This window comes from Fringilla coelebs (assembly GCF_963513975.1).
Source record: "Fringilla coelebs genome assembly, chromosome: 29".
NCBI classification, from domain to species: Eukaryota; Metazoa; Chordata; class Aves; order Passeriformes; family Fringillidae; genus Fringilla; species Fringilla coelebs.
Genome location: NC_140055.1, coordinates 939,567 through 963,025, shown reverse-complemented (window position 1 = coordinate 963,025; position 23,459 = coordinate 939,567). Strand labels below are relative to the sequence as shown.

The following is a 23,459-nucleotide window of genomic DNA, read 5'->3' as shown; positions in this document are numbered from 1 at the left end:
GCTGGAGTGCAGCATCCCGCTCCTGCCAAGGCAGAGTTGGGAATTCCCAGGAATTCCCAAATTCCCAAAGCTTCCTGGGATCCACTGCTGGGAGCTGGGAGATCTACTCACCAGGAGAAGGGATGCTGGGAGCCAGGAACGGCCGAGTTGGCAAAGAAGCCGGCGAAGATCTGCTGGATGATGCTGGGGAAGGGACAGGGTGGGTTAGGGGAGGAAATCAATGGTGGAGGGAAAAAAAGGGCAGGAAAAGCAGGAATTGCTGCTCATGGCTGGGAAAACCCCTGGATAAAGCTCCAAAACAGAGAGAGGCAGCAGGTGGTGGGTGACACCCGTTCCTGAGCTGGGGATGGGTAACTGAGAGGTGCTTTCAAAAGAATTTATTTCATTTTCAGTCTCAGGTGTAGGGTGAGGCAATAGAGGTGCTATAACTCACACCACCATGATCAGAAGCTAATTATTTATTATTTCTGAACTTATTTCTGATTCCTTTTCATTCTCAGGTGTAGGATGAGGCAATACAGATGTTATAACTCACACCACCATGATCAGAAGCTAATTATTTATTATTTCTGAACTTATTTCTGATTTCTTTTCAGTCTCAGGTGTCGGGTGAGGCATTACAGGTGCTATAACTCACACCCATCACAATCAGAAGCGAATTTCTAATTTCTAAACCCAGAGCTGTCCCTGCCCTGTCCCTGTCCCCACTCACCCCAGTCCTATCCCTGTCCCCACTCCCCCCCATCCCATCCCTGTCCCCACTGCCCCCATCCCCATCCCTGTCCCCCCATCCCATCCCATCCCTGTCCCCCCATCCCCATCCCTGTCCCCACTCCCTCCATCCCTGTCCCTGTCCCCACTCCCTCCATCCCTGTCCCTGTCCCCACTCCCCCCATCCCTGTCCCTGTCCCCACTCCCCCCCAGCCCCATCCCTGTCCCCACTGCCCCCATCCCGTTCCTGTCCCCACTCCCCCCATCCCATCTCTCCCCCCTGTCCCCGCTCACCCCCAACCCCGTCCCTGCCCTGTCCCTGTCCCCACTGCCCCATCCTGTCCCTGTCCCCTCTCCCCCCATCCCATCCCTGTCCCCACTCCCCCCCTCCCTGTCCCTGTCCCCACTCCCCCCAGCCCCGTCCCTGTCCCCAATTCCCTCCAGCCCCATCCCTGTCCCCACTGCCCCATCCCATCCCTGTCCCTGTCCCCACTCCCCCCATCCCTGTTGTCCCCCCACTCCCCCATCCCGTCCCTGTCCCCACTCCCCCCATCCCTGTCCCTGTCCCCACTCCTCCCAGCCCCATCCCTGTCCCCACTCCCCCCCAGCCCCATCCCTCCCCGGTGTGTCCCCACTCCCCCCATCCCTGTCCCTGTCCCCACTCCCCCCATCCCATCCCTGTCCCCACTCCCCCCATCCCTGCCCCTGTCCCCACTGCCCCATCCCATCCCTGTCCCTGTCCCCCCACCCCGTCCCCGTCCCTGTCCCCGTCCCTGTCCCCGTCCCCGTCCCTGTGTCCCCGCTCACCCCTCGATGGCGGGCGAGCGCTCGGGCCGGGAGCTGCCGCGGGCCCGGTACCGGCGGGGCAGGGGCAGCCGCGGGGGCCGCCCCGGGGCCCAGAGCTCGGCCGGGGCGCCCCGCTCGCCCTCCCGGGGCTCGGCCTCCAGCGGGGCGGCGCCCAGGAAGGGCCGGAAATCCGGGAAGAACACGGCGTGGTCCAGGTGGTCCCAGAGCTGCGGGGACAGTGGGGATGCTGCTAATTGGGGTAATTAACACTGCAATACAGGGATCTGCTGCTAATTGGGGTAATTAACACTGAAATCCCGGAAGAACACGGCGTGGTCCAGGTGGTCCCAGAGCTGCGGGGACAGCATTTGGGGTAATTAACACTGCAATCCGGGGATCTGCTGCTAATTGGGGTAATTAGCAATGAAATCCGGGGATCTGCTGCTAATTGGGGTAATTAACACTGCAATCCGGGAAGAACACGGCGTGGTCCAGGTGGTCCCAGAGCTGCGGGGACAGCATTTGGGGTAATTAACACTGCAATCCAGAGATCTGCTGCTAATTGGGGTAATTAACACTGCAATCCGGGGATCTGCTGCTAATTGGGGTAATTAACACTGAAATCCAGAGATCTGCTGCTAATTGGGGTAATTAACACTGCTGTAATCAGCTGGGGTGGGGCTGCTGCTAATTGGGGTAATTAACAATGGAATCCAGGTGGGGCAGGGATCTGTTGCTAATTGGGATAATTAACACTGAGATCCAGGTGGGGCAGGGATCTGCTGCTAATTGGGGTCATTAACAATGGAATCCAGGTGGGGCAGGGATCTGCTGCTAATTGGGGTAATTAACACTGCAATACAGAGATCTGCTGCTAATTGGGGTAATTAACACTGAAATCCGGGAAGAACACGGCGTGGTCCAGGTGGTCCCAGAGCTGCGGGACAGTGGGGATGCTGCTAATTGGGGTAATTAACATGGCAATACAGAGATCTGCTGCTAATTGGGGTAATTAACACTGCAATCCAGAGATCTGCTGCTAATTGGGGTAATTAACACTGAAATCCGGGAAGAACACGGCGTGATCCAGGTGGTCCCAGAGCTGCGGGGACAGTGAGGTTGCTGCTAATTGGGGTAATTAACACTGAGATCCTGGGATCTGCTGCTAATTGGGGTAATTAACACTGAGATCCGGGGATCTGCTGCTAATTGGGGTCATTAACACTGCAATCCAGAGATCTGCTGCTAATTGGGATAATTAACAATGAAATCCAGGGATCTGCTGCTAATTGGGATAATTAACACTGCAATCCGGGGGGCTGCTGCTAATTGTGATAATTAACACTGAGATCCAGGGGTCTGCTGCTAATTGTGGTAATTAACACTGCAATAATCAGGTGGGGCAGGGATCTGCTGTTAATTGGGATAATTAACACTGAGCTCCAGGGATCTGCTGCTAATTGGGATAATTAACACTGAGCTCCAGGTGGGGCAGGGATCTGCTGCTAATTGGCATAATTAACAATGAGTTCCAGCTGGGGCAGGGATCTGCTGCTAATTGGAATAATTACCCCTGAGATCCAAGGATCTGCTGCTAATTGTGGTAATTAACACTGCCATAATCAGGTGGGGCAGGGATCTGCTGCTAATCATGACAATTAACACTGAAATAATCAGGTGGGGAAGGGATCTGCTGCTAATTGGGATAATTAACACTGAGATCCAGGGATCTGCTGCTAATTGGGGTAATTAACACTGCAATAATCAGGTGGGGCAGGGATCTGCTGCTAATTGGGATAATTAACAATGAAATAATCAGGTGGAGCAGGGATCTGCTGCTAATTGGGATAATTAACACTGAGATCCAGGGGTCTGCTGCTAATTGAGATAATTAACAATGAGATCCAGCTGGGGAGTTACCTGCTAATTGGGATAATTAACAATGAAATCCAGCTGGGGCAGGGATCTGCTGCTAATTGGGATAATTAACAATGAGATCCAAGGATCTGCTGCTAATTGGGATAATTAACACTGAGATCCTGGGATCTGCTGCTAATTGGGATAATTAACACTGAGATCCAAGGATCTGCTGTTAATTTCTCTGCCACTCAGGAATTTTCAGTCTCCTAAAACTGCCCCAAATCCTGGAAATTCTCAGGAAAAAAAGCAGGGAAAAAGCAGGGAAAAAGCAGGAAAAAGCAGGGAAAAAAGGAGGAAAAAAGGAGGAAAAAAGGAGGAAAAAAGCAGGGAAAAAAGGAGGAAAAAATCAGGATAAATCAGGAAAACTCACCTCTGAGAACTGGGAGGAGGGGCTGTCGTCCAGGGAATTGCTGTCAAAAAAACTGGGAGAAAAGAGAAATTGAGAGCAGGGTTAATTCCTAAAATCCCCTCCCTGGATTGGCTGAAATATCCCCAGGAAGGGTTAAAAAAAAAAAGAGATAAATAAGTTAAAATTTAAAAAAAAATTAAAAGGGGTTTTAGGTTCAAAATATTAAAATATTTCAATATAATATTGAAATATATTATTTAATTTTAAATATATAAATATTAATATTTTAAATAATATATTAGGTTTAATATTAATTTTTAAAATATTAAAAAAAGGGAAGGAAAAAAATCAGAAAGGGAAAAAAAAAAGATCAAAAAAGGTAAAAATTAAGGAGAAATATAGAAAATAGTCAAAAGGTGATTTGGTTATTCTTAATTATGAAAAAAGGGTAAAGAAAAAATCAAGAAGGGAAAAAAAGAGGTGAACACAAAAAATAAAATAAGGAAAAAATAAGGAAATAAGGAAAAAATAAGGAAATAAGGAAAAAATAAGGAAATAAAAAAAGATTTTTTTTTTCTTTAAATATTAAAAAGGGTAAGAAAAAAAATCAAAAAGGGGGAAAAAAGAATAAAAAGGGTGAAAATATCAAGAGGTTTTTTTTGGTTTTTGGTAAAATAAAAAAGGGTAAAAATACATTAAAAAAGAGGGAAAATGGCATTTTTTCCATGGGGTGTGGTGGGAATAAATGGAATTTTCTGGTACCTGGAATCCTCAGTGAGCTCCTCGATGAAACCGGACTGGCAGCGAGGGCAGGTGAACTCCTGGGGGAGAGGAGAGGAAATGAAACCCAAAAAATGGGAAATGGAACCCAAAAAATGGGAAATGGAACCCAAAAAATGGGAAATGGAACCCAAAAAATGGGAAATGGAACCCAAAACGTGAAATTGTGGAGAGGAAATGAAACCCAAAATGGGAATTCTTGGTGGTGGGGGATAAATAGGAGAGAACTGGGACAATTCCCTGCATTTTCCCAGGGATAATTCCCTGAAATTTCCTTGGGATATTTCCAGGGATCATCCCCTGGAGCTGGGAGAATTCCCTGGATTTTCCTGGGAGAATTCCCTGGATTTTCCTTGGGAGAATTTCCCACATTTTCCCTGGGATATTTCCAGGGATAATTCCCAGGAACTGGGACAATTCCCTGCATTTTCCCTGGGATAATTCCCTGGATTTTCCTTGGAATGCTCCCAGGAACTGGGATCATTCCCTGGATTGTCCTGGGATAATTCCCTGGATTTTTCTTGGGATATTTCCAGGGATAATTCCCTAGAACTGGGACAATTCACTGGGATAATTCCCTGGAATTTCCTTGGGATATTCCCAGGAACTGGGATAATTCCCTGGATTTTTCCTGGGATATTTCCAGGAATTATTCCCTGGAACTGGGACAATTCCCTGGATTTTTCCTGGGATAATTCCCTGGAATTTCCTTGAGATATTCCCAGAAACTGGGATAATTCCCTGGATTTTCCAGGGATAATTCCCTGGAACTGGGATAATTCCCAACATTTTCCCTGGGATAATTCCAGGGATTATTCCCTAGAACTGGGAGAATTCCCTGGAATTTCCGTGGGATAATTCCCTGCATTTTTCGTGGGATATTTCCAGGAATTATTCCCTAGAATTGGGACAATTCCCTGGGATAATTCCCTGAAATTTCCTTGGGATATTTCCAGGAACTGGGACAATTCCCTGGATTTTCCCAGGGATATTTCCATGGATTATTCCCCATGCCTGGGATAATTCTCTGGATTTTTCTTGAGATATTTCCAGGAACTGGGAGAATTCCCTGCATTTTCCCTGGGATAATTCCCTGGATTTTCCCTGGGATATTTCCATGGATTATTCCCCATGCCTGGGATAATTTCCACATTTTCCCTGGGATATTTCCAGGGATAATTCCCAGGAACTGGGACAATTCCCTGGATTTTCCCTGGGGTAATTCCCTGGATTTTCCTTGGGATACTCCCAGGAACTGGGATAATTCCCTGGATTTTTCTGGGATATTTCCCTGGATTTTCCCAGGGATATTTCCAGGGATAATTCCCCATGCCTGGGACAATTCCCACATTTTCCCCGGGGTAATTCCCGGGATCATTCAGGGCCGATGCTCATCCCCTCACGGAACGAGGGTTCTGGAATGATCGCCTTCCCTCAGGATCAGGACATCCCTCCCGTCCCTTCCCGGATTTTGGGGCTCTCCCGTCCCGTGTGGGAACAACCCCGGCGCCTGGAGGTCACCGCTCCCTCAGGGGCCCCGGCAGCCATTGGGGGATCCCCCCTGCCCCTCCACCCGCCCCGCCACCTCGGCGCTCTCCTCCCCGCTCGGGGCTGCCCCTCTCCGACCCTCCCTTCCCGGGGCTCACCGGCAGCTTGGGGCTGACCTCGCCCTTGCAGCTGTGGCAAAAGAACCGGTGCTGCTGCACCGCCGCCGCCGCCTCCGCCATCTTCCCGCACGGCCGCCGCTGCCGTCACTCCTCCCGGAGCAGCGAGCGCGGCCCAGAGCGGCCCCGCGCTTCCGGTCAACTCGTCTGCTCCGCGCCCGGCCTGCAAAGCGCGGCTCGGCGGGATAGAGCGGCCCCATGGGGGCGGGAAGCGGAGTGGCGCCCCCTGGTGGGCGCCTCCCATTGGGAGCCCGGCCATGCCGGGTGGCGGCAGCGGAAGTGACGTAACAGGAAGTGTTGGCGGACGCGCCGTTGTCATGGCGGCGGTGGTGGCGGCCTAGGCCGGGCCTGGCGGTGAGGGCGGAGGGGACACCGGGACACCGGGAGGGGGGAAATCCCAGCTGGGAAAACACGGGGACAGCGCGGGGACAGCGCGGATCGTCCCGCGGGAGGGGATGTGCAGCAGGATCAGCTCTGTCCCCTCTTTCTCTCCTCACCCAGCCGTTCGCTCGTTCCTCCCTCCCGGTTCCGCTCCCGGGGTACCGGAGCCGCCGCGATGACCCAGGCCGAGCTCCGCCTCTGCTCCCTCCTGCTGCAGGAACATTTCGGCGAAATCGTGGAAAAAGTCGGGAATTCGCTGCTCCGGACGGGCCCGCGGCCGCTGCGGCTGCTGGTGGCGGACACGGGGCTGCTCCCGGACCAGGTACGGGCGGGAGGGGATTTAATGTCGAAATGGTCTCGCAATCGTCCGAAACCAACGGGAAACTATGGGAAATTAATGGGAATTTAAAGCTCGTTTGAAATTAATGTGGGTTTATTGCTGTTAAAAGGCACGGGGTTATTACTGTTTAAAGGGATGGGGTGATTCTCATTATTCCCATTTAAAGGGACAGGGTTATTCACATTATTCCCATTAAAAGGGACAGGTTTATTCCAATTAAAAGGCATGGGGTAATTCCCATTATTCCCATTAACAGGCATGGGGTAATTCCCATTATTCCCATTAAAAGGGATGGGGCAATTCCCATTATTCCCATTAAAAGGGATGGGGTTATTCCCATTAAAAGAAATGGGTTTATTCCCACTATTCCCATTAACAGGCACGGGATAATTCCCATTAAAAGGGATTGGGTTATTCCCATTATTCCCATTAATAGGTTCAGGGTAATTCTCATTATTCCCATTAAAAGGTATGGGCTTATTCCCATTATTCCCATTAATAGGGTCAGGGTATTTCCCATTAAAAGAAATGGGTTTATTCCCATTATTCCCATTAACAAGGACAGCGTAATTCCCATTATTCCCATTAAAAGGCATGGGTTAATTCCCACTAAAAGGGACAGGGTAATTCCCATTATTCCCATTAACAGGCACAGGGTGATTCCCATTAAAAGAGATGGGGTTATTCCCATTATTCCCATTAAAAAGCATGGGATAATTCCCATTATTCCCATTAAAAGGGACAGGGTTATTCCCATTATTCCCATTAACAGGCACCGTTTTTTTAAATAATTTTTTCTAATTATTCCCATTAATTTTTTTAATTATCCCACCACCTCCCCAGGTGAAGAAGGCCCTGTGTGTGCTGATCCAGCACAGCCTGGTGCAGTTCCAGCTGCAGCCCCGGGGCTGGGTGGAGTACGAGGTGCACGGATGGGATCATCCCAACAATCCCTATTAAAAACCATGGAATAATTCCCAATATTCCCACTAATCCCACCATTCCCTGTGCCCCCCAGGTGAAGAAGGCCCTGTGTGTGCTGATCCAGCACAGCCTGGTGCAGTTCCAGCTGCAGCCCCGGGGCTGGGTGGAGTACGAGGTGCAGGGATGGGGGTTACCCCAATGATTCCCAATAAAACCACAGAATAATTCCCAATATTCCAATTAACAGGCATGGGGTAATTCCCATTAAAAAGCATGGGGCTATTCCCATTATTCCCATTAAAAGGGATGGGGTAATTCCCATTATTCCCATTGAAAGGCATGGGGTGATTCTCATTAAAAGGCATGGGGTAATTCCCATTATTCCCATTAATAGGTTCAGAGTAATTCCCATTATTCCCATTAATAGGTTCAGGGTAATTCCCATTATTCCCATTAATAGGTTCAGGGTAATTCCCCATTAAAAGGCATGGGTTTATTCCCATTATTCCCATTAACAAGGGCAGGTTAATTCCCATTATTCCCATTAACAGGCACGGGGTGATTCCCACTGAAAGGTCCTGTTTATTCCAGGCGCAGGGATGGGGTTACCCCAATGATTCCCAATAAAACCACGGAACAATTCCCATTATTCCCAGTAAGATCAGCATTCCCTGTGCCCCCCAGGTGAAGAAGGCCCTGTGTGTGCTGATCCAGCACAGCCTGGTGCAGTTCCAGCTGCAGCCCCGGGGCTGGGTGGAGTACGAGGTGCAGGGATGGGGTCATCCCAGTGATCCCCAATAAAACCACGGAACAATTCCCAATATTCCAATTAACAGGCATGGGGTAATTCCCATTAAAAAGCATGGGGCTATTCCCCTTATTCCCATTAAAAGGGATGGGGTAATTCCCATTATTCCCATTGAAAGGCATGGGGTAATTCCCATTATTCCCATTAATAGGTTCAGGGTAATTCCCATTATTCCCATTAATAGGTTCAGGGTAATTCCCCATTAAAAGGCATGGGTTTATTCCCATTATTCCCATTAACAAGGACAGGTTAATTCCCATTATTCCCATTAACAGGCACGGGGTGATTCCCACTGAAAGGTCCTGTTTATTCCAGGCGCAGGGATGGGGTTACCCCAATGATCCCCAATAAAACCATGGAATAATTCCCAATATTCCCAGTAAGATCAGCATTCCCTGTGCCCCCCAGGTGAAGAAGGCCCTGTGTGTGCTGATCCAGCACAGCCTGGTGCAGTTCCAGCTGCAGCCCCGGGGCTGGGTGGAGTACGAGGTGCAGGGATGGGATCATCCCAACGATCCCTATTAAAAACCATGGAATAATTCCCAATATTCCCAATAATCCCACCATTCCCTGTGCTCCCCAGGTGAAGAAGGCCCTGTGTGTGCTGATCCAGCACAGCCTGGTGCAGTTCCAGCTGCAGCCCCGGGGCTGGGTGGAGTACGAGGCGCGGCGCCAGCGCGTGCTGCGCCTGCTGCGCTACCCCCGCTACATCTACACGGCCAAGGCGCTCTACGGGGACCCCGGGGAGCTGCTGGTGGAGGAGCTGCTGCTGCACGGACACCTGCCCATGAGCCAGGCCGTGGCCAGGGTGGCTGACCGCCTCACCGAGACCATGGAAGGTGGGAGAGGCTCCAGAAATGGGGTTTGGGGGTGGTGGGTGGGAGCAGAGGTACCATAGAGTGATCTATGGGGAGCTGCTGGTCCATCTCCCCATGAGCTTCACCATGACCAGGGTCACTGACCGCCTCACCGAGACCATGGAAGGTGGAAGAGGCTCCAAAAATGGGGTTTGGGGGTGGTGGGTGGGAGTAGAGGCACTGTAGGGTGATCTATGGGGGGCTGCTGCTCTGTGGGCTCCTTCCTGTGAGCTCTGCTGTGACCAGGGTGGGGGATCACCTCACCGAGACCATGGAAGGTGGGAAGGAAGCTCCAAAAATGGGATTTGGGGGTGGTGGATGGGAGCAGAGGTACCACAGAGTGATCTATGGGGGGCTGCTGGTCCATCTCCCCATGAGCTTCACCATGACCAGGGTCACTGATCACCTCACTGAGAGCATGGAAGGTGGGAGGGAAGCTCCAAAATGGGATTTGGGGGTGATGGATGGGGTCAGAGCCACTGTAGGGGGTTCCTTGATGGACCCAGAGGAGCTGCTGGTGGTCCATGGGCTCCATCCTGTGAGCTGTGCCCTGGCCAGGGTGGCTGACCGCCTCACCGAGACCATGGAAGGTGGGAGAAGCTCCAAAATGGGGTTTGGGGGTGGTGGATGGGAGCAGAGGTACCACAGAGTGATCTATGGGGGGCTGCTGGTCCATCTCCCCGTGAGCTGTGCCCTGGCCAGGGTTGGTGATCGCCTCACTGAGACCATGGAAGGTGGGAGGGAAGCTCAAAAATGGGATTTGGGGGTGGTGGGTGGGAGTAGAGGCACCACAGAGTGTTCTTTGATGGACCCAGAGGAGCTGCTGGTGGTCCATGGGCTCCTTCCTCCACAACAAAATGGGATTTGGGGGTGGTGGGTGGGATCAGAGGCACTGTAGGGTGATGTATGGGGAGCTGCTGGTCCATGGGAACCTTCCCCATGAGCTGTGCCCTGGCCAGGGTGGGTGATCACCTCACTGAGAGCATGGAGGGTGGGAAGGAAGCTCCAAAAATGGGATTTGGGGGTGATGGATGGGGTCAGAGCCACTGTAGGTGATGTATGGGGGGCTGCTGGTCCACTCCCCATGAGCTCCACCATGACCAGGGTTGCTGATCACCTCACTGAGACCATGGAAGGTGGGAGGGAAGCTCCAGAAATGGGATTTGGGGGTGGTGGATGGGGTCAGAGACACCTGAAGGTGATGGATGGGGGGCTGCTGCTCCATGAGCATCTTCCCATGAGCTCCACCATGTCCAGGGTGGGTGATCACCTCACTGAGACCATGGAAGGTGGGAAGGAAGCTCCAAAAATGGGATTTGGGGGTGATGGATGGGGTCAGAGGCACTGTAGGTGATGTATGGGGGGCTACTGCTCCACTCCCCATGAGCTCCACCATGGCCAGGGTCACTGATCGCCTCACCAAGACTGTGAAAGGGGGGAAGGAAGCTCCAAAAATGGGATTTGGGGGTGCTGGATGGGAGCAGAGGCACTGTAGGGAGCTGCTGCTGCTCCATGGGCTCCTTCCTATGAGCTCTGCCATGACCAGGGTGGGTGATCGCCTCACCGAGACCATGGAAGGTGGGAGAAGCTCCAGAAATGGATTTGGGGGTGATGGATGGGGTCAGAGCCACTGTAGGGTGTTCTTTGATGGACCCAGAGGAGCTGCAGGTGCTCCATGGGCTCCTTCCCATTGAGCTGTGCCCTGGCCAGGGTGGGTGATCGCCTCACCGAGACCATGGAAGGTGGGAGAGGCTCCAGAAATGGGATTTGGGGGTGGTGGGTGGGAGCAGAGGCACTGTAGGGTGATCTATGGGGGGCTGCTGCTCTGTGGGCTCCTTCCTGTGAGCTCTGCTGTTACCAGGGTGGGTGATCGCCTCACTGAGACCATGGAAGGTGGGAGAGGCTCCAAAAATGGGATTTGGGGGTGGTGGGTGGGAGCAGAGGCACCATAGAGTGATCTATGGGGGGCTGCTGGTCCATGGGAACCTTCCCCATGAGCTGTGCCCTGGCCATGGTGGGTGATCACCTCACTGAGACCATGGAAGGTGGGAAGGAAGCTCCAAAAATGGGATTTGGGGGTGGTGGATGGGAGCAGAGGCACTGTAGGGTGATCTATGGGGGGCTGCTGCTTCATGGGCATCTCCCCATGAGCTGTGCCGTGGCCAGGGTGGGTGATTGCCTCACCGAGACCATGGAAGGTGGGAGAGGCTCCAAAAATGGGATTTGGGGGTGATGGATGGGGTCAGAGGCACTGTAGGGTGATCTGTGGGGGACCCTGGGGAGCTGCAGGTGGTCCATGGGCTCCTTCCTCCACAACAAAATGGGATTTGGGGGTGGTGGGTGGGATCAGAGGCACTGTAGGGTGTTCTTTGAGGGACCCAGAGGAGCTGCAGGTGGTCCATGGCTATCTTCCCATGAGCTGTGCCCTGGCCAGGGTGGGTGATCGCCTCACTGAGAGCATGGAGGGTGGGAAGGAACCTCCAAAAATGGGATTTGGGGGTGGTGAATGGGGTCAGAGGCACTGTAGGGTGATCTATGGGGGGCTGCTGCTCCATGGGCATCTCCCCATGAGCTCCACCATGACCAGGGTCGCTGATCACCTCACTGAGACCATGGAGGGTGGGAAGGAAGCTCCAAAAATGGGATTTGGGGGTGGTGGATGGGGTCAGAGACACCTGAAGGTGATGGATGGGGGGCTGCTGCTCCATGAGCATCTTCCCATGAGCTCCACCATGTCCAGGGTGGGTGATCACCTCACTGAGAGCATGGAGGGTGGGAAGAAAGCTCAGAAATGGGATTTGGGGGTGGTGGATGGGATCAGAGGCACTGTAGGGTGATGTTGGTGGTCCATGTGCACCTCCCTGTGAGCTTCACCATGACCAGGGTCACTGATCACCTCACTGAGAGCATGGAGGGTGGGAAGGAAGCTCCAAAAATGGGATTTGGGGGTGATGGATGGGAGCAGAGGCACTGTAGAGTGTTCTTTGAGGGACCCAGAGGAGCTGCTGGTGGTCCATGGGCTCCTTCCCATGAGCTGTGCCCTGGCCAGGGTGGGGGATTGCCTCACTGAGAGCATGGAAGGTGGGAAGGAACCTCCAAAAATGGGATTTGGGGGTGGTGGATGGGGTCAGAGGCACCTGAGGGTGCTCCCAGGGTGCTCCCAGGGTGCTCCCAGGCAGGCTCTGCTGGTGGCCACGGTGTCCCCGTGTTCTCCTGAGCCTCAGGAACACCCAGGATCCCCTCCTGGAGGGTGGAACCTCCTCAAACCCAGAGTTTATTTGCCTCTGTGAAACACCAGAGCCTCCGTGCGCGCTCCTGGCACCGCCAAACCCTCAGAACATTCCAGAATCCCCCAGCAGCTTCTCTCCTCCCTCCCCAGATGGCAAAACCATGGATTACAGCGAGGTGTGCAGCACCTTTGTGCGCCTGGCAGACACCCACTTCATCCAGAGGTGCCCCACGGCCCCCGAGGTGCCCCCCGGGGCCAAGGTGCCCCCGGCCCCCGCCCTGGCCATCGCCGACAGGGACATGTACCTGGTGCCCAGGATCAGCCTGACAGGTGAGACCCAACCCTGGGCAGCTCAGGGGGAAATTCAGGTGAGACCCCACACCTGGGAAATTCAGGGGGAAATTCAGGTGAGACCCCACACCTGGGCAATTCAGGTTGTGACCCCAAACCTGGGAAATTCAGGTTGAGACCCCAAACCTGGGCAGCCTCAGGGGGAAATTCAGGTTGAGACCCCAAACCTGGGAGATTCAGGGGGAAATTCAGGTTGAGACCCCAAACCTGGGAAATTCAGGTTGAGACCCCAAACCTGGGAAATTCAGGGGGAAATTCAGGTTGAGACCCCACACCTGGGCAATTCAGGGGGAAATTCAGGTGAGACCCCACACCTGGGAAATTCAGGGGGAAATTCAGGTGAGACCCCACACCTGGGAAATTCAGGGGGAAATTCAGGTGAGACCCCACACCTGGGAAATTCAGGGGGAAATTCAGGTGAGACCCCACACCTGGGAAATTCAGGGGGAAATTCAGGTGAGACCCCACACCTGGGAAATTCAGGTTGAGACCCCAAACCTGGGCAGCCTCCACTGGGAAATTCAGGTGAGACCCCAAACCTGGGCAATTCAGGGGGAAATTCAGGCTGAGACCCCAAACCTGGGAAATTCAAGCTGAGACCCCAAACCTGGGCAATTCAGGTTGAGACCCTAAACCTGGGCAATTCAGGTTGAGACCCTAAACCTGGGCAGCCTCAGGGGGAAATTCAGGTTTTGGGGTGGTTGATGGCTAGGAGGAAGGAGATGCTGGTTGTTTTTAGGATGGAGAAATTAAATTTTAAATGTTAAAAATTATTTTTAAATTGTGGTTTAAGTTATGTTTATTATTACATAAATTATATATCTATATAATATATATTATATATATTAAATAATATTATATTATATATAATGTATATATGTATATATAATATACATATATATAATATACATATATATAATATATATAATATATATTATAATATGTGTATAATATATTAAATTATAATTCAAATTTTAAAAGCGATTTTAAAATGATAATTCAAATTTTAAAAATATTTTTAAAATATTATTTAAATTTCTTAAAATGATTTTAAAATGATTTTTCTATCTCTGATTTTTGGGTGTTGGCAGGGAAGGGGAAGAGGAGACGCTCGTGTGACGAGGAGGAGGAGGGAGAGCACAAAGCCAAGAGGCAGAAGCAGGAGGGAGGAAGCTCAGAGGTGCTGAGGGCATGGGGGGCTCCAGATTCCCAAACATCTCCTGGAGAAACCAGGACATTTTTCATGGCTCCTTTTCCTCATTTTTCTGTCTCACATCCCTCATTTTTCGAGGCTCTTTTTCCTCATTTTTTGTGCCTCTTTTTCTTCATTTTTTGTGGCTTTTTTCTCATTTTTCGAGGCTCTTTTTCCTCATTTTTTGTGGCTTTTTCCTCGTTTTCCTGGCTCCCATCCCTCAGTTTTGTGTCTGCTCTCCCTTGGCTTCCTGCCCATTTCCCTCTCTTTTCCCCCTATTTTCCTGCCCCATTTCCCAGTTCTCCTGCCCCATTTCCCTCCCTTTTTCCCCATTCCCCCCACTTTTTCCCGTTTCCCCTCATCTTTCCCCATTCCCCTCCCTTTTTCCCCATTTTCCCTCCCTTTTTCCCCATTCCCCCCACTTTTTCCCCATTCCTCTCCCTTTTCCCCATTTCCCCTCACTTTTTCCCTGTTTCCTCCACTTTTTACTCGTTTCCCCTCATTTTCCCCATATCCCCTCCCTTTTTGCCCATTTTCTCTCACTTTTTGCCCATTTTCCCTCCCTTTCCCTGCCCGTTTCCCTCCCTTTTTCCCCATTTCCCCCACTTATTGCCCATTTCCCTCCCTTTTTCCCCATTTCCCCTCACTTTTTCCCCATTTCCCCTCCCTTTTTCCCCGTTTCCCCTCACTTTTTTCCCGTTTCCCCTCCCTTTTTCCCCATTTCCCCTCATTTTTCCCCATTTCCCCTCATTTTTCCCCATTTCCCCTCATTTTTCCCCATTTCCCCTCATTTTTCCCCATTTTTCCCTGTTTCCCAGGCTGCCCCCGACGCTGGCATTCACTGGCAGGTGAACCTGGAGCGTTTCCATCAGCATTTCCGTGACCAGGCCCTGGTCAGCGCCGTGGCCAGCAGGATGGACCAGGTCAGTGCTGCTGCTCTCCTTACAATTCCTCATTTTCCTGCTCTAATTCCAGCTTTTCCCACTGATTCCAGCTTTTCCTGCTGTAATTCCAGCTTTTCCTGCTGTAATTCCCCCTTTTCCCCTCTAATTCCAGTTTTGCCCCTTCTAATTCCAGTTTTCCCCCCTCTAACTCCCCCTTTTCCTGCTCTAACTCCCACTTTTCTCACTTTTCCCCCTCCAATCCCCCCCTTTCCCCCTCTAATTCCCATTTTTCCCCCTCCAATTCCCCCTTTTCCCCTCTAATTCCAGTTTTTCCCCCTCTAATTCCCCCTTTTCCTGCTCTAATTCCCCCTTTCCCCCCTCCAATCCCCCTTTTCCCCCCAATTCCCCTTTCCCCCCTCTAATCCCAGTTTTCCCCCCTCCAATTCCCCCTTTCCCCCCTAATTCCAGTTTTACCCCTCTAATTCCAGTTTTTTCCCCCTCCAATCCCCCTTTTCCCCCTCCAATTCCCCCCTTTCCCCATCTAATTCCAATTTTTCCCTCTCTAACTCCCACTTTTCCCCCTCCAATTCCCCTTTCCCCCTCTAATTCCAGTTTTTCCCTCTCCAATTCCCCCTTTTCCCCTCTAATTCCAGTTTTTCCCCCTCTAACTCCCACTTTTCCTTCTCTAACTCCCACTTTTACCCCTCCAATTCCCCCTTTTCCCTCTCCAATCCCCCTTTCCCCCCTCCAATTCCCCCCTTTCCCCCTCTAATTCCAATTTTTCCCTCTCTAACTCCCGCATTTACCCCTCCAATACCCCCTTTTCTCCCTCCAATCTCCCCCTTCCCCCTCTAATTCCAGTTTTTCCCCCTCCAATTTCCCTTTCCCCCTCCAATCCCCCTTTCCCCCCTCCAATCCCGGTTTTTCCCCCTCTAACTCCCCTTTTCCTGCTCTAACTCTCACTTTTCCCCCTCCAATCCCCCTTTTCCCCCTCTAATCCCGGTTTCTCCCCCTCCAATTCCCCTTTTCCTGCTCTAACTCCCCCTTTCCCCCCCCTAATCCCAGTTTTCCCCCCTCTAATCCCCCTTTTCCCCCCTAATTCCCGTTTTTCCCCCCTCTAATTCCCGTTTTTTCCCCCCCATTCCCGTTTTCCCCTCTCTAATTCCCGTTTTTCCCCCCCTAATTCCCCCTTTTCCCCCTCTAATTCCCGTTTTTCCCCCCCAATCCCGGTTTTTCCCCTCTCTAATTCCCGTTTTTCCCCCCATTCCCATTTTTCCCCTCTCTAATCCCAGTTTCCCCCCTCCAATCCCAGTTTTTCCCCCCCCCCTAATCCCAGTTTCCCCCCTCTAATTCCCGTTTTTCCCCCATTCCCTCTCTCCCCGCTCCCAGCGCAGACCAGCAGCGAGGTGATCCGGGCCATGCTGCGCCTGAGCGAGGTGACCACGGCCTCGGGGGCTGCCCACACCCAGCCCCTCTCCTCCAACGAGGTGAGCCCCAAAACATCCCCTGGGGGCCCCAAAATCCCCTGGGAACCCCCACAGCCAGCCCCTGTCCTCCAACGAGGTGAGCCCCAAAGCATCCCCTGAGAGCCCCAAAAAATCCTGTGGGGAGCCCCAAAATCCTCTGGGAATGCCCACACCCAGCCCCTGTTCTCCAACGAGGTGAGCCCCAAAACATCCCCTGGGAACCCCAAAACATCCCCTGGGAACCCCAAAACATCCCCTGGGAACCCCAAAATCTGGGGAGCCCCCACACCCAGCCCCTGTCCTCCAACGAGGTGAGCCCCAAAACATCCCCTGGGGGCCCCAAAGCATCCCCTGGGATCCTCTGGGAGCCCACACACCCAGCCCCTCTCCTCCAACGAGGTGAGCCCCAAAAAATCCCCTGGGAACCCCAAAATCCTCTGGGATCCTCTGGAATGCATTGGAACCCTTTGGGATCCCTTGGGACCCCTTGGAATCCCTTGGAACCCCTTGGAACCCCCTGGAATTCCCTTTGGATCCCCCTGGATCCCCCTGGCACCCCCTGGAATTCCCTTTGGATCCCTTTGGAACCCCCTGGAACCCCTTGGGATCCCTTGGAATTCCCTTTGGAACCCCCAGAATTCCCCCTGGCACCCCCGGAATTCCCTTGGCACCCCCAGAATTCCCCTTGGCCCCCCCAGAATTCCCTTTGGATCCCTTTGGAACCCCCTGGAATTCCCCTTGGCACCCCCAGAATTCCCTTTGGATCCCCCTGGATCCCCCTGGATCCCCCTGGCACCCCCTGGAATCCCTTTGGATCCCTTTGGAACCCCCCGGAACCCCGTGGAATTCCCTTTGGGACCCCCTGGATCCCTTTGGATCCCTTTGGAACCCCCTGGAACCCCTTGGAACCCCCTGGGACCCCCCTGGAATTCCCTTTGGAACCCCCTGGAACCCCCTGGGACCCCCCTGGAATTCCCTTTGGAAACTTTTGGGATCCCCTGGAACCCCCTGGAACCCTTTGGAACCCCTTGGAACCCTTTGGAACCCCCTGGAACCCCTTTGGATCCCTTTGGAACCCCCTGGAACCCCCTGGAATTCCCTTTGGAACCCCCCAGAATTCCCTTTGGATCCTTTTGGGACCCCTGGAACCCCCTGGAATTCCCTTTGGAACCCCTTGGATCCCTTTGGAACCCCCTGGAACCCCTTGGCACCCCCAGAATTCCCTTTGGCACCCCCTGGCACCCCCAGAATTCCCTGGAATTCCCCCTGGCCCCCCCCAGAATCCCCCTTTCCCGTCCCTCCCAGATTCTGCGCTCGCTGCCCGCCGGGCTCCCCCTGGGGAAGGCGCTGCTGGATCAGCACCTGGCGCTGCTGGCCGACGACCCGGTGAGCCCCAGCCCCAAATTCCCCCTCCCCAAATTCCCTCCCTTCTCCTCCCAAAACCTTTTTATTGAGAGTTTAAAAAAGGTTTTACACAGATATTTGAGAAATTTTAAAGTGATTAAACAGATATCAAAGATATTGAAATGATTGATCGGGTATTAGAGAATATTCTGAATTTTATTTTAATGACATTGAAGGTATTGAACAGCTCCTAAAGACTTTAAAATCAATAATATTTATTTATTATTGATCAGGGCTTATTAATATTCTGTTTTACTGACTTTGAAGGAATTTAACAGCTCCTAAAGGTTTTAAAATCAAAAATATTTATTTATTATTGATCAGGTATTGAAGAATATTCTGAATTTTATTTGACTGAACTTGAAGGAATTGAACAGCTCCTAAAGACTTTAAAATCAAAAATATTTATTTATTATTGATCAGGGTTTATTTAATATTCTTTTGAAGGTATTGAACAGCTGCTGAAGGTTTTAAAATCAATATTTATTTATTATTGATCAGGGTTTATTTATATTCTGTTTTACTGACTTTGAAGGTATTGAAAAGGTGCTGAAGTTATTTAAGAATACTTGAGTTAATTAATATATTTAAAGATAAAATTATAATTTTATTTATATTTAAATAGATTATAATATAATGTAATATAATAAAATAAATATAATATAATAAATATAATATAATATAATATAATATAATATAATATAATATAATATAATATAATATAATATAATATAATATAATATAATATAATATAATATAATTAATATAATATCATGTAATGTAATTAATATGATATAATGTAATATAATGTAATATAATATAATAAATATAATATAATTTAATATATGTAATATAATATAATGTAATATAATTAATATAATTAATATAATTAATTTAATATTATATAATACAATATTTTATATTTTATATTTAAATAATAACTTTATTTTTATTTTTATTTATTTATTTAGTATAAGTTAAAAAGTTAAAAGTTGGAATTATAAATTAAATTTTTTTTTTTTTTCTCCTGAAATAATTTTCCTCTTCCCACTCCAAATTTGAAGTAAAAATTTCATTTTTTTTTCCCTGCAGTTGGAATTTGTGGGGAAGTCAGGGGACAGTGGAGGGGGCACCTACACTGTCAGTATCCTTCGGGGGATTTGGGGGGATTTGGGGATTTTGGGGGATTTTGGGGGATTTTGGGGATTTTGGGGGGATTTTCAGGGGATTTTCAGGGGATTTGGGGAGTGATTTTGGGGTGATTTTTGGGGTGATTTTCAGGGGATTTTGGGGTGATTTGAAGCAGATTTGGGGTGATTTTGGGGTGATTTTTGGGGTGATTTTCAGGGGATTTGGGGGGTGATTTTTGGGGTGATTTTCAGGTGATTTTGGGAGCGATTTGGGGTGATTTTTGGGGTGATTTTCAGGTGATTTTGGCAGTGATTTTTGGGGTGATTTTCAGGGGATTTTGGCAGTTATTTTGGGTGATTTTGGGGTGATTTTCAGGGGATTTTGGCAGTGATTTTGGGTGATTTTTGGGGTGATTTTGGGGTGATTTTCAGGGGATTTGGGGTGATTTTGGGGTGATTTTTGGGGTGATTTGGGGGTGATTTTGGGGGTGATTTTGGGGTGATTTTTGGGGTGATTTTCGGGGTGATTTTGGGGTGATTTTGGGATGATTTTTGGGGTGATTTTGGGTGATTTTTGGGGTGATTTTGGGGTGATTTTGGGTGATTTTTGGGGTGATTTTCAGGTGATTTTGGCAGTGATTTTGGGTGATTTTGGGGAGTGATTTTGGGGTGATTTTTGGGGTGATTTTTGGGGTGATTTTGGGGTGATTTTTGGGGTGATTTTTGGGGTGATTTTTGGGGTGATTTTGGGGTGATTTTCAGGGGATTTTGGCAGTGATTTTGGGTGATTTTTGGGGGATTTTGGCAGTGATTTTTGGGGTGATTTTTGGGGTGATTTTGGGGTGATTTTGGGGTGATTTTTGGGGTGATTTTGGGGTGATTTTCAGGGGATTTTGGCAGTGATTTTGGGTGATTTTTGGGGTGATTTTGGGGTGATTTTTGGGGTGATTTGGGGTGATTTTGGGATGATTTTTGCCCCGTTCTCCTTGACCTCACCCTCCCCAGACCTGCACAAGGCCCTGGTGTCCCTGGCCACGGCCACGCTGGAGTCCATCGTGGAGGAGAGGTGACCCCAGACCCCTGGAGCCCCCCCTGAGCCCCCCCAGCCCCTCCCCAGGACCCTCCCTCACCTGCCCTCCCCACCTGGGCAGGTTTGGCTCCCGCTGTGCCCGCATTTTCCGGCTGCTGCTGCGCAAGAAGCACCTGGAGCAGAAGCAGGTGGAGGATTTCGCCATGATCCCGGCCAAGGAGGCCAAGGAGGTGCTCTACAGGCTGCTCTGCGAGAACCTGGTCACCCTGCAGGTGAGGGGCTGCCCAGGTGGGCACCTGGATGGGCAGGGGCACTGCCAGGGATCACCCTGCAGGTGAGGGGATGCCCAGGTGTGACACCTGCATGGGCAGGGACACCCCTGGTCACCCTGCAGGTGAGGGGATGCCCAGGTGGGCACCTGGATGGGCAGGGGCACTGCCTGGTCACCCTGCAGGTGAGGGGATGCCCAGGTGTGACACCTGGATGGGGCAGGGGCACTGCCAGGGGATCCCACCTGGGATTTGGGCACAGGGATCACAGGGACACCCCTGGGGAAGGTGACACTTCCATCCCTCTGCCCTTCCACAGGTGATTCCCAACTTTGGGATCCCAGAGATTTGCCCAGGTGTGACACCTGGCCAGGGGATGGGCACTTCCAGGTGGTCCCACCTGGGATTTGGGCACAGGGAACACAGGGACACCCCTGGGGAGGGTGACACTTCCATCCCTCTGCCCTTCCATAGGTGATTCCCAGCTCTGGGATCTTAGGGATTGCTCAGGTGTGGTACCTGGCCAGGTGATGGGCACTTCTGGGCACTTCCAGGTGATCCCACCTGGAATTTGGGCACAGGGAACCATTTGGGAAGGGATCACAGGTTCCTCCAGGGGAAGGAAACACTTCCATGTGGTTCCCACCATCCCTCTGCCCTCACAGGAGATCCCCAAGACTCCAGACCACGCCCCGTCCCGCACCTTTTACCTGTACACGGTGAACGTCCCGGCCGCCGCGCGCACGCTGCTGCACAGGTGCTACAAGGTGAGCCCCAGGTGCTGCTGCACAGGTGCTACAAGGTGAGCCCCAGGTGCTGCTGCACAGGTGCTACAAGGTGAGCCCCAGGCCCTGCTGCACAGGTGCTACAAGGTGAGCCCCAGGTGCTGCTGCACAGGTGCTACAAGGTGAGCCCCAGGTGCTGCTGCACAGGTGCTACAAGGTGAGCCCCAGGTGCTGCTGGGCCCCCAGGTGCTGCTCCAGGGAGGTGTCACAGCCCCCGTGTCCAGGTGTCACGGCTCCCTCATTCCTGGTGTCACAGCCCCAGTGTCCAGGTGTCACAGCCCCCGTGTCCAGGTGTCACAGCCCCTCATTCCAGGTGTCACAGCCCCCGTGTCCAGGTGTCACAGCCCCTCATTCCTGGTGTCACAGGGGTGGCAGCAGCTCCATCCTGTGTATCCCCTGCTGGGTTTTTGGGAGTGGAGGGTCCTTAATGTCCCCCAGTACACCTGGGCTGGGGGCTCACCTGGTTTTTGTCTTTCTGGAGTTCCCTGCTCCAGTATCCAGGTGTCACAGCCCCCGTGTCCAGGTGTCACAGCCCCCGTGTCCAGGTGTCCCCTCATTCCTGGTGTCACAGCCCCCGTGTCCAGGTGTCACAGCCCCTCATTCCTGGTGTCACAGCCCCCGTGTCCAGGTGTCACAGCCCCTCATTCCTGGTGTCACAGGGGTGGCAGCAGCTTCATATTCCACGTGTCCCTGCTGGGTTTTTGGGAATGAAGGATCCCTTGGTGCCCCCCAGTACACCTGGGCTGGGGTCTCACCTGGGTTTTGTCCCTCCAGAGCTCCTTCCCTGCTCTGAGGTCCAGGTGTCACAGCTCCTCATTCCTGGTGTCACGGGGGTGGCAGTGACTGTCCCCACAGGGGTGGCAGTGCCTCTCCCCACAGGGGTGTCAATGACTGTCCCCACAGGGGTGGCAGTGCCTGTCCCCATGAGGGGTGGCAGTGCCTGTCCCACAGGGGTGGCAGTGGCTGTCCCCACGGGGGGTGTCAATGACTGTCCCCACGAGGGGTGGCAGTGGCTGTCCCCACAAGGGTGGCAGTGCCTGTCCCCCAGGGGTGGCAGTGGCTGTCCCCACGTGTCCCCATGGGGCTCTCCAGTGCTCTCCAGCCCGCCCTCCCTGGATCCTCCCCTCTCTCCTCCCCAGAGCGTGGCCAACCTGATGGAGCGGCGGCAGCACGAGATGCGGGAGAACAAGTGAGAGAGCAGGGCTGGGCTGGGCTGGGCTGGCAGAGCTGGGCTGGCAGGGCTGGGCTGGGCTGGCAGAGCTGGGCTGGCAGGGCTGGGCTGGGCTGGCAGGGCAGGGCTGGCAGGGCTGGGCCGGGCTGGGCCGGGCTGGGCTGGGCTGGGCTGGGCTGGGCTGGGCTGGGCAGGGCAGGGCTGGGCTGGCAGGGCAGGGCTGGGCTGGGCTGGGCTGGGCTGGGCTGGCAGGGCTGGGCTGGGCTGGGCTGGGCTGGGCTGGGCTGGGCAGGGCAGGGCTGGGCTGGCAGGGCAGGGCTGGGCTGGGCTGGCAGGGCTGGGCTGGGCTGGGCTGGGCTGGGCTGGGCTGGGCTGGGCTGGCAGGGCTGGGCTGGCAGGGCTGGGCTGGGCTGGGCTGGGCTGGGCTGGGCTGGCAGGGCCGGGCTGGGCTGGCAGGGCAGGGCAGGGCTGGGCTGGGCTGGGCTGGGCTGGCAGGGCAGGGCAGGGCAGGGCAGGGCAGGGCTGGGCAGGGCTGGGCTGGGCTGGGCTGGCAGGGCAGGGCAGGGCTGGCAGGGCAGGGCAGGGTGGGTGCCCAGCTGGCACTGCCACCTCCCCCCGGCCTCCTTCCCTCCCAGGAGGCTCCTGGAGAAGTCCCAGCGAGTCGAGGCCATCCTGGCCTCCATGCAGGCCACGGGGGCCGAGGCGGCGCAGCTGCACGAGGTGGAGGAGATGATCACAGCGCCCGAGAGGCAGCAGCTGGAGAACCTGAAACGCAACGTCAACAAGTGAGGGGGATGGGAACGGGGTGGGGGATGGAGAGGGGGTGGGGAGGGGGGATGGGCACCCTGTGGGGGGGATGCCCATCCCTGTCTGTGCCCCAGGATCGACGCCAGCGAGAACCAGGTGGACGAGACCATCTTTGTGCTGGAGTCGTTCATCGAGAGCACCGTGAAGAGGCCCTGAGGGAGGGGACAAGGACAGGGACACAGCAAACAGGGAGGGGGGACAGGGAGCAGCTGGCTCTGCCC

At 52.7% G+C, this 23,459-nt stretch overlaps 2 protein-coding genes across 9 annotated transcripts in view; one reads left to right on the top strand and one right to left on the bottom strand.

Moving 5' to 3' along the window:
* Positions 1–6,307, bottom strand: part of RNF115 (ring finger protein 115) — a 15,250-nt gene extending 8,943 nt beyond the window's left edge. The window contains 5 exon segments of the mRNA XM_084223184.1: positions 112–183; positions 1,519–1,724; positions 3,788–3,839; positions 4,529–4,587; positions 6,193–6,307. Coding sequence (XP_084079310.1) covers positions 112–183; positions 1,519–1,724; positions 3,788–3,839; positions 4,529–4,587; positions 6,193–6,273 — 470 coding nt within the window. The 5' untranslated portion in view covers positions 6,274–6,307.
* Positions 6,308–6,505: 198 nt separating this feature from the next.
* POLR3C (RNA polymerase III subunit C) lies at positions 6,506–23,459 on the top strand. Of its 8 annotated transcripts, none has more exons than XR_014616821.1 (16): positions 6,506–6,564; positions 6,712–6,913; positions 9,247–9,502; positions 12,900–13,079; positions 14,192–14,280; positions 15,111–15,215; positions 16,571–16,663; positions 17,948–18,028; positions 19,139–19,190; positions 20,182–20,242; positions 20,328–20,478; positions 21,141–21,242; positions 21,289–21,507; positions 21,596–21,617; positions 21,762–22,213; positions 22,287–22,408. XR_014616821.1 is itself a non-coding variant. In XM_084223063.1 (15 exons), exons 2-15 carry the CDS (start codon positions 6,767–6,769, stop codon positions 23,392–23,394), a joined length of 1,599 nt encoding a protein of 532 aa, XP_084079189.1. In that variant the 5' UTR covers positions 6,506–6,564; positions 6,712–6,766; the 3' UTR covers positions 23,395–23,459. The 8 variants fall into 8 exon arrangements, 1 of the variants encoding a protein (XP_084079189.1); XR_014616822.1 differs by lacking the exon at positions 21,596–21,617 and adding an exon at positions 21,552–21,595 and having other exon boundaries at positions 21,784–22,213; XR_014616823.1 differs by lacking the exon at positions 21,596–21,617 and having other exon boundaries at positions 21,289–21,551; positions 21,784–22,213.

What these genes read in the sequence shown, in the direction of transcription:
- POLR3C (XM_084223063.1), top strand. Translation starts at nt 6,767, where the DNA reads ATGACCCAGGCCGAGCTCCGCCTCTGCTCCCTCCTGCTGCAGGAACAT. An exon ending in CGCTGCTGGCCGACGACCCG is followed by an intron (nt 18,029 to 19,138) that starts GTGAGCCCCAGC and finishes TTTTCCCTGCAG; the next exon opens with TTGGAATTTGTGGGGAAGTC. An exon ending in AGAACCTGGTCACCCTGCAG is followed by an intron (nt 20,479 to 21,140) that starts GTGAGGGGCTGC and finishes CTGCCCTCACAG; the next exon opens with GAGATCCCCAAGACTCCAGA.